The sequence below is a fragment of the Poromitra crassiceps genome, assembly GCF_964638095.1.
Source record: "Poromitra crassiceps genome assembly, chromosome: 7".
Classification (NCBI taxonomy): domain Eukaryota; kingdom Metazoa; phylum Chordata; class Actinopteri; order Beryciformes; family Melamphaidae; genus Poromitra; species Poromitra crassiceps.
The window spans coordinates 31,335,717-31,345,760 of NC_139628.1; the positions used below are offsets into that span (position 1 = coordinate 31,335,717).

The 10,044-nt window shown below is 46.4% G+C and overlaps 1 protein-coding gene across 1 annotated transcript in view; it reads left to right on the top strand.

Annotated features, from left to right (window-relative positions):
• Positions 1-10,044, top strand: part of LOC310779533 (exocyst complex component 6B-like) — a gene marked incomplete at both ends in the record, with an annotated part of 81,181 nt that overhangs the window by 64,795 nt on the left and 6,342 nt on the right. The window contains one exon of the mRNA XM_083640059.1: positions 5,306-5,479. Coding sequence (XP_083496185.1) covers positions 5,306-5,479 — 174 coding nt within the window. The remainder of the gene's footprint in view (positions 1-5,305; positions 5,480-10,044) is intronic.

The following is a 10,044-nucleotide window of genomic DNA, read 5'->3' on the forward strand; positions in this document are numbered from 1 at the left end:
ATATTACATTTTGAAAGTAACTTGCCTCAACACTGTTGTTAGTCACTCTCATTCTAAACGTGTGTTGTCACCAGTAAATGTGGGCCGTGTGAACATTTAGTGACACTGAGTTATACAAGCAGCCGGCCAGATGGATGTGACTAGATGGCTAAATAATAGCCGGTGTTTTGGGAACCCCCTGTAAAAAACCTCTTCCTGGTTCTCCCTCCCCCACCGATCATCGTGGCTTCCCCCACAACAGACAGTCGATTCAAACCACCTGTCAACAAGGAGACTCGCCGCGACTTTGCTCTTTCGCTTGCAATTCCCGTCACTTCCCAAATGCACGGAGAGCCCCGCGGAACCGCCTTGAAGTCGGGTCGGAAAACGAGCCGCCCCGGCGCATACCGGGCCCGGCATCGCGTCGCCACAGCGCGACATCAACTCATCTCAGAGATGTCCAGCGGCGTCTGGTGCTAAATGAGTTTGTCTTCTATTCTGCCTCCGTCTGGCATCTCTGCTCTCCCTTCCTTTCCTTCCTTCCCACCACCCCCTCCTCATCTCTATTGTCTCCCTCTTTTCTTCGGAGTGGGGGGTGACGCACATTGCCCCCCCCCACTCCAGCTCCTGAGTGCCACGCCGAACCCCGTCATTATAGGGGGAACAAAAGGTTCCTACCTGCATCTAAACTTGGTAGTGTGTGAGGTGGAAGAATGAAGTCTGGTGTGTGTTTTAAGGGGTGTGTGTGTGTGTGTGTGTGTGTGTGTGTGTGTGTGTGTGTGTGTGTGTGTGTGTGTGTGGGGTACCTCTTCAGAAGTAACCCACACAAAGCACACCCTAAGGGACTCCTGCGTACACACACGCACGTGAGGAGAATGTTAACGAACTGAGTTGAGCCGCGGAGTTGAATTGACGTAGGGGCTGACGTGTGTGTGGACGGCGCGGGACGTGCGAGCTGCGTATCTCGGGGGGCCCTCGCACAAAAGACCACAGGTGCACTTTGATGTCCGCCGCTCCGTTTCGAATTCCTCGTCTTTCATTGGCTGCTTTCCTTCGAGGTCGTTTGTCTGTTTCTGAAAGAAAATGGCGATTGCGATGGGGAACGCATCACCGACGACGACGCAAGTCTCTTCACTTTGTTTTCACTTCTTTGCCGTTCTCGGAATGGCTTTTCTCATAGATTCTTCTCTCTCGCTGCTCGTTTTAGTTGTTTTCTCAGGGGTTTGTCCACCGTGCTTTTTTACCACCGCCTTATTCTGAAGAGCTTCTGGTGGATTGGTATTTGGTCGTTGTTGATTTACTGAATAGACTCTATTTGCGACAGTATTTTTGGCGACGCCGTGTTACTTACTCTCTAGTCGTCAAAAGAGAGTCACAGCTCACTGCTTTGGAGCAGTGGAGTGTGTGTGTGTGTGTGTGTGTGTGTGTTTGTGCGTGTACGTACCTACGTACGTACGTGTCCCCTCTCACTCCACTTCTCCATACCTCTTTGTGGACGGGAATGCAACTTTCCACCGATGTTTTTTGTTCTTATTGTCTTATGAGTCATTAGGTGTGTGTGTGTGTGTGTGTGCGTGCCTGAATGCGGGTGGGCATTAGATCAAAGATGGCATTGTATTCTTCTCACATCACTTGATATTGTGTTCTTCGCACGCACACACACACACACACACACACACACACACACACTCGTACACAACACCCGTTTTTCTCATTATCGTTGTAATTAACGGGCAAAATCGGCATAGACTTGGAAGGATCTTCTGACGTATTTTTTGACATCCTTAATGACCGATGTAGGCGCCGAAGACGGGCGCGGGCGCACAGAGGAAACCGACAGACTGAAGTCAGGGCCGGCTTTGAAGAGGACTGGAGGTGAAGGGGGGGGGGGGGGGGTGGTTGGAAAGGTTCTGGCGTTCTGGTTACCACGGCGTGGGAATAGGAGGTTGAGAGTTCACAGTAGAATCAGTTCGTAATTGAACAGTGTGGTCAATGTTTTGTCCTTTTTAACTCAACTTTTTCACTTTTTTTGGGTCCAAATCTGTAATTTGTAAAACAAACAAACAAAAACAAGACAGAGTCTAATCTAGATTCAAGATTCAAGATTCAAGTTTATTATTTGTCCCAGAAGGGCAATTTGTGTGCAATTTAACGTGGCTTCCAAGCCGTCGTTGGATACAATGTGTATGCGAGGGAATGTGCGGTTGGCTCGTTGTTTGTGTGTCGGGGTGCTCTCTCATAGGATGCTTCGGATTGGCCAACCTTTTCAGGAAAGTGATTTATCACGTTTTTTTTAAAATAACTTTTCCCCCCATTCATTTCTAACGGGAGATTACAGTTTTTATACTTTGACTATTCCTGGTCACACAACTAGTTTAATCTCTGCCGCAGATTTTCCTATAATACTCTTTACCTTTTTGGCAGTCAGCTAGAATAATCTCTGGAAAATGTATTGACATCATCATTCATGTTAGACAACGCACCTCCGTTCTTTTTAGAGTGTCAATTTAAGTTGTCTCATGATCCCTGTTTTTCCCCTCTCTAATTTAACTTTTCAGTCAATTAACAAGCAATTCAACAAGCTGTATAGACACAATATCACCCTTATATGTATTCTATTACATTACCATACATTTAAACTTAGATTAAGCAAATACATAAAGTGCAAATGCAAACAGTCCTTCTCTCTGCTTTTAGGTCTTCAGCAGTTATTTGATGTGCTTTTGTTTTCAGATTTATTCATTCTCCATCCTTCCTGGTCTTCCCATCCTGTCTTGCTATTTTCCCTGTTGTGAAAGAAAAGGATATTCTTAGCTTCTTTGGTAGCTCCCTCTTAAAGGTCGTCTGAAGGAACTCGTGATGTTCTTAGCTTCTTTGGTAGCTCCCTCTTAAAGGTCGTCTGAAGGAACTCGTGATGTTCTTAGCTTCTTTGGTAGCTCCCTCTTAAAGGTCGTCTGAAGGAACTCGTGATGTTCTTAGCTTCTTTGGTAGCTCCCTCTTAAAGGTCGTCTGAAGGAACTCGTGATGTTCTTAGCTTCTTTGGTAGCTCCCTCTTAAAGGTCGTCTGAAGGAACTCGTGATGTTCTTAGCTTCTTTGGTAGCTCCCTCTTAAAGGTCGTCTGAAGGAACTCGTGATGTTCTTAGCTTCTTTGGTAGCTCCCTCTTAAAGGTCGTCTGAAGGAACTCGTGATGTTCTTAGCTTCTTTGGTAGCTCCCTCTTAAAGGTCATCTGAAGGAACTCGTGATGTTCTTAGCTTCTTTGGTAGCTCCCTCTTAAAGGTCGTCTGAAGGAACTCGTGATGTTCTTAGCTTCTTTGGTAGCTCCTAAAGGTCGTCTGAAGGAACTCCTGATGTTGTCATGGGAGTAGGAGTGGTGGTTTTCTCCTCGTGTGACCTCACCACTCTGTTGACCTCGCGTGACCTCACCACTCTGTTGATAATGTCTAAGATTTTCTAAATGATATAATAATAATAATAATAATAATAATAATAATAATAATAATAATAATAATAATAATAAAAAAATGATAGATTTTCTAAATAATAAATACACTCTCAAAAAGGTGTTCAGGAATCAGGGAAATGTCTGTTTCCACTTGGCAGGAATCAGCCGTTACTCCTAGTTTGCCTTCTAGGATTAGTTTAGGATGTTCTCATGAGGGTGGTTTGCTGAAGTAAGAGGACAGAGGCGTTTAAGGAGAAATACAACCTAAAACACTTTAACACGTTCACTGCCAATGGCGAGTTGACTCGTCAAAAAAATTCCAACGGTTCACTGCCAATGACGAGTTGAGACGTCAAAAAAAAAATTTTTTTTTTTTGACGGTGCTACGTGGATCAATGCCCCCCACGTCTCCTATAAAAATATTGGAGCGACCGAACGTGTACAACCCATTCCACCGACCCACTAAGTGGCGACAGTGCTCTCCATTCTAGAGGAAGGCAAGCAAAAAGCAGTGTGAGGAAGCCATTCTCATGAAAATGGATTGGCGAAAACGCTTTCGCGCTTGGGAGCTGGCGGTGGGGTTTTGCAAATTTGCGCAGCATAAATAAGACCAGAATCGCAAAAGCTTCATCAAAGCTCTCAGAACCCCAAGAAACGAGCGAGCCCATCCATCCAGACTTGCCCAGCGGCCGCCAGGCAGACAGGCAGACAGGCACAGCAGCAGCAAAGCAGTGAGCCTGGTGACGCGAGGTTACAGCAGCAGCAGCAACGAGCTTGTGACACGCCCGCTGCAGCCAAGAAGAACACACACGGAGGGAGGAGTTTGAAGGAGAGGGGTGTTTCCTGCTGTTATGGAGGAAATTACTGTTCAAAACTATTGTTTAGATGTCTGACGTCTTACTGATGCCAAAAATGAATGGTTAAAGTGACTGTTCTATCGAATTTCACAAAAAGCCGTTTATCTCAGAATAAATTTACAGACGCTGAAACCATGCTGTATTCAACTGCTAATGCTTACATAACTACTAACTCTACAAACTAACTCTTTTAGACAGAGAAAGCACACATTCTATTAGTTCTTTTGAGATATTGTGTGTTCACAAAATCCTAACAGAAACGAATCCTCGGCTCTTGAAAGATGAGCCAGAATCCTCAAAAAAACCCTCTGGCAGAAGCTAACTACAGTTTTGAAAAACGGCTGGCAGTGAATGTGTTAAGAGTGTTAAAGATTTTTTTTTTGTCGTACTTTACATTTCTGGGACAAAAGTGGGCTTCTTCCTAGAGCCGCCATTTTGCACCAATCACACGGGGAGAGTTCCATCGTAGACGTTTCTCCACCCACAGGAGCAGGAGAGAGACCAGGATGCAATGCGGCAGAGAGACAGATGTCTTGGTCAGGGGCACTGACAGCAGTATTATTAACCCTAACCTACATGTCTTTGATGGTGGTAGAAAACCCACACGAACACGTGGAGAACATGCAAAATCCACAAAGAAAGGACCCGGGACGGACCAGGGGTTCGAACCCGGGACCTTGTTGTTGGGAGGCTGAGGCAGCAGTGCTAACCACTGAGCCAGCCTGAGTGTGCACTCTCTCTGTCTCTCTCCACCTACACATATAACCAAGAGCTGAAAGCAACAGGTTCATGCTCCTTCTCTTGGGCTCGTCTCTAAGCATTCTGGGAAATGTAGGAAATCACTAACTGCAGTAGAAGTAGACGAGGTTGAAGGAAAGCGGGTTCCCCAAAAAGCAAATTACAACTCTGGAATCCACCGAACATCTCAGATTGATGAAACTGTACCTAACAGCGTGTGGGTTTTTTTTCCCTTTGAAGAGAGATGAACTCTGTAGATTCTTAATATGTTGTGCGTTTGTTCCAGGCCCAGCTGCAGCGCTCGCTGGACTCCACGCAGCCGAGGGCCCTGATTGGCCGCCGCGGCAGGAAGGAGACGACGTTGGGGGCGGGGACAGAGAGCGACGGACAGGGAGGCAGTCCAGTGTCAGAACAGGACTCCGGCATCCTGGACGTGGAGGATGAAGAGGACGAGGAGGATGTGAGAGAACGATGGCCGCACGCAGAAACATACACACGCACCCAGTCACGCACGCACACACGCACACACACACATGAGAAAGTATCCCAACTATTCATAGTATTTATTTACATGATGTCACATAACTTTCCTACCAATATGGCACTTAACAATATACACAGCTCATTGGCTGTGTTTGTCATTTGACTGTAATATCATGTTCATTTATTACAATCACCTGTTATTTTCCTACCAAGATGGACGTGTGATGGCCAATTCCTTGTTAAGCTGTGTTCACACCGAGATATTTATTTTTCTCCCTGTCGCTCGATTCAACCCTTTGGAATCACTCTGTCGCTGTGTTTAAATCGCGCTCCGCAAACCGGGAGCGGCCCTCGGGCCGAGGTGTTCATACTCAGAGCTCGGAGAGAGGGAGAGACTATTTGTGCACAATTGGCAGCACCTGTGTCGGCCCGCTGATAGATGTGGGCGGGGTGCAGCGAGCTTCGAGAGAGAGAGATCTTCACTAGTCGTGTTTCCATTACCCTCATAAATGCGCAAAATCTAAATATCGCAATAGAAATTGGGTAATGGAAACACGTAAATTTCGAAAAACCTCCCAAATATCGCAAAACGTTTTTGCGCTCTCATGAGGTGGTTTTTCAGACGTGTCGATATAGCAGTTTATCGCAAAAGTGTAATGGAAACAGTTTTTTCGCATTAGCACGTCATGTGACCCATTCTGCTTTGGAAAAGCAGCGAAAAATGAGGAAGAAACGGTTCGATAAGCCGTGGCAAAACCTCCGCAGCAATGGAAAACTTTGAAGCAACGCTAGCAGAAAGACGAGTGTTATGCAAAATAAATATAAAATAGATAATGTTTAATGGCAGAAATCGGTCCATGGTGACAGGCTGCCTGTGTGCGCGCATTTGGCACAGCGCGAGATAAGGGATGAAAAGCAAGCACACACCGGTGCGGTGCGTGCTCCTGACTGAAGTGAATACAGTGACTGTGAGTAATACATTACACACGTTTCAGGTGCAGTGTTATAATTATAATAGCTACACAAAATTGTGATTATTGACCAAATCAGCCTTTTCCCCCCTCCATCTCTAAATCGGACCAGTTGTAGGCTATTAGGCTATTAGACTTTTTTCCTCTGCCTGTCGCGCTCACTGCATTCACCGCAGCCAGCAACATTTTGCAACTAATTTTATTTTGAATTGATAATCAGGCTCGTTTATATGTGTTGTAACTTCATGTTGTGATTTGCATTGACCATTGGTTGGATTTGAGCATGCAGGGGACGGGATATGGGGCAGATCCACTGTGGCAGGCAGCTGCTGGTAGGCTAATGGGAATTGCGTTCAGGTGACGAAACTCAACTTCAATGGAAACGCCTACAAGTCGCAATTGTACATTGTCGAAGTTGTAGAAATATCGCAATTATTTTGCGAAAAACTGTAATGGAAACACAGCTACTGTCAAGAAACAAGCAGCACACAGCTCTAACGTTAGACATGATGAAAACGCAAACAAGACAACTGTGTTTTCCCCCGATGCAAGAATGAATGAATACTCCGGCAGCCAATCAGCGTTAAGCAGCAAGCGACTGTTGGCAGCGAAATTTCGCTCGAGTTGGGATGTTTCATCTCGGGCGACGAGCAAATTTTCGCCCTATCGCTCTGTCTCTGTCGCTCGGACGCCCAACGATTTTTCTCCCGGGCGAATATACGCTCAATCGCTCGTTTGCATCGACTTTGTAAGTAAACTCGATGGCAGCGGAAAACTTTAATAGGTCGGTGTGACCTATTAAACCCCCCCTCTGCCGATCTGGGGAGAGCCGTAGACTAGCAAATGCTTCCTCCGATACATGTGCATGTGGCACTAGTGAAGTGACACATACACCCGCGGATAGTCTGACGTCGTCAGACCCCACGTCTTACGTCAGCACGATGGATTCATAGTGGCACGAACTCCACGTAGTTCACATAACAGCTGGGCCAGTCTCAACACTGTCTGAACACGCTGCTGCGCTGACTTTTTCAGAGGCTGATTTGACCTTGTTGGACTTTTTAAAAGTCTTCAATTCAAACTCCTTGCACCAGTGCTGTGCTGTCCCTCCCAACTAGTTTGACATGTGCCCTGTCTCTGCATCATCAGTGTGCACTTTTGAACTTTTACACGTATAAACCTCAAATCCACCTGTAGGCAGCAATCATAGTTGAGGTGAAAAATGGGGTTCCCTTGTCCACAATCAGCCCTTTCTCCTGGAAATGTCAGCAAGGAGTAAATTACATCAAATGACTTGTTTCCTCCAATACTTGAATAGTAAGATCACCTTTCTAGGCTATTAACACGTTAACTGCCAGCGACGTATGCATACGTCAAGCAGAATCCAACCGTTAACTGCCAGCGACGTATGGATACGTCAAAAAAATCGTTTTTTTTTTTTTGACGGTGGATCATTGATCTGGCCCTTTTGCATCTTCTATTATACTGTTAGAGCCGCCGGGCGTGTGCAATCCATTCCGCCGACCCACTGAGTGGCGACGGTGCTCAGACTATTGAGTGTTGTTTGGCCAGAAACGCACGCATTCCAGCTGAGCTCAACCGAGGACCCAGAAGCGAACGAGCCTCATTCTCATACTGTAGGCGAAAACCTTTCACACGGGCGCACGGCGGTGGGGGCTTCCACAGGTGGACTGGGTGGAAAGCACACTTTGAAGCGCGCAGCATAAGCCTAGAGTCACACAAGGCTTCGTCAAAGCTCTCAACCGAAAATCCAAGAACGGATTAAGCCACATCCACGCTCGCCGACGAGGGACCGCCAGAGAGAGGCTGCTGCTCACTGCTTCAGACAGGCAGGAGAGACTGGCTTGTGACTGACAAACACGGAGACACGCCCACGGAGGGAGGAGTTGTAAGGAGAGGGGGTGCGGGTGCTGCTATGGAGGAAATTACTGTTCAGAACTATATTGTTTATGTCTGATGTCTCACTGATGCCAAAAATAAATGGTTAAAGTGACTGTTTGATATTGAATTTCACAAAACTGCGATTATCTCAGCTTTTTGTCTCAGACGCTGAAACCATGCTGTACTCAACGGCTAATATCTACATAACTACTAACTCTACAAACTAACTCTTTTAGACAGAGAAAGCACACATTCTATTAGTACTTTTGTGAACTTTGTGTTGACAAACTCCAAGCAGAAAATTATCCTTGGCTCTTGTAAAATGAGCCAGAATCCTCAAAAAAACCCTCTGGCAAAAGCTACCTACAGTAAAAAAAAAAAGGCTGGCAGTGAATGTGTTAATAATAATAATAATAATAATAATAAATATGATTATTAGAAATGCAATTTAGAAGAAATAAGATACAATACGGCACCTCTAAATCTGAGGCCATGGTTCTCTGGCTGATGTCTCCAAATGTGTAGACAATTATGTTCCTTACGAGAACTTCAACTGTATGGTTTTACCACCGAGTCCCCGTTCATTGTCGATGGCGCCCACTAGAGGCACAAAGTCAACGTTACAGTGTGACTAACAAACTTAACAAACTAAAAAAACACTAACTAAGCGCAGCATAGTCCCCCCCTTTGCTGGAGGACAATGCTGAACGTGTGCTAGTTCTTGTGTGTGTTTTTTTTACACATGGTTTTACAAGTGAACTCTTGGAGTGGTCCCTCGTGGGAGGCTGGGAGCACAAGTCATTCTTTTTACAGTCACAGTTGTTCACACATGAAGGAAGCGACAGCACAAAAGGCTAGGATGGAGCTGAACTTGTCACCTTGCTGCTCGAGCTGTAAGGTCCCCGTTCCTCCGTCGTCCCTCTGGCTTATCGACTTCCCGAGAACCCCGGCTCGACCTTCTCCACGGGAAAGACCTTGGCGTCAACAAAGGCCCGACCCCCCACCCGTCGCCGCGCTTACGACCTCGGTTGGCACCGACGGCGGCCGCGATGCCAACCCCCCGGGTCCCTGCCCTCCCCCCCCCACGCCATCTCTTTGTGTCTCTCTCCCTTTGTGCCATTTCCACTCCTCCCCTGTATCCTCTCTTTCTTCCTTTCCTCTGTTCCCTTCTTTTCCCCCGACCAGACTTCAAGTCGTTTTTCCACATCGGTGATCTGCTTCACTCATCTTGGCTTGTGCCGATACTTGAGTCACGATACGATAGTATTGCGATGTTGCGATATTCTAGTACTGCGATATATTGAATATTGCGATGTTTCGATGTATCGTCGAACTCCTTTTCCTACCTTTTCCTTGACCTCACCGGAAGTAAAACATGCAGTTTTTTTGTTTTGTTTTGTTTTGTTTTTGCCCCACACGTAGGCTACATTATTAAGCTTCTCTGGACTCAATACGCCACTGCAGGCGCGGACTGCAACATCAGGCGCTTCGGGGCGGGTGCCCGGTGGCCTGGCATGGCATGGCCTGCATTCCCCCCCCCCCCCCCCATATATCGATACAATATCGTCAGGCAAAACATCGCGATACTATGGTGTATCGATTTTTTCCCCCACCCCTAATAATGCTGTTGGTGATGCAGGGTTTGGGAGTGAAGGCTATATTAGTTGGT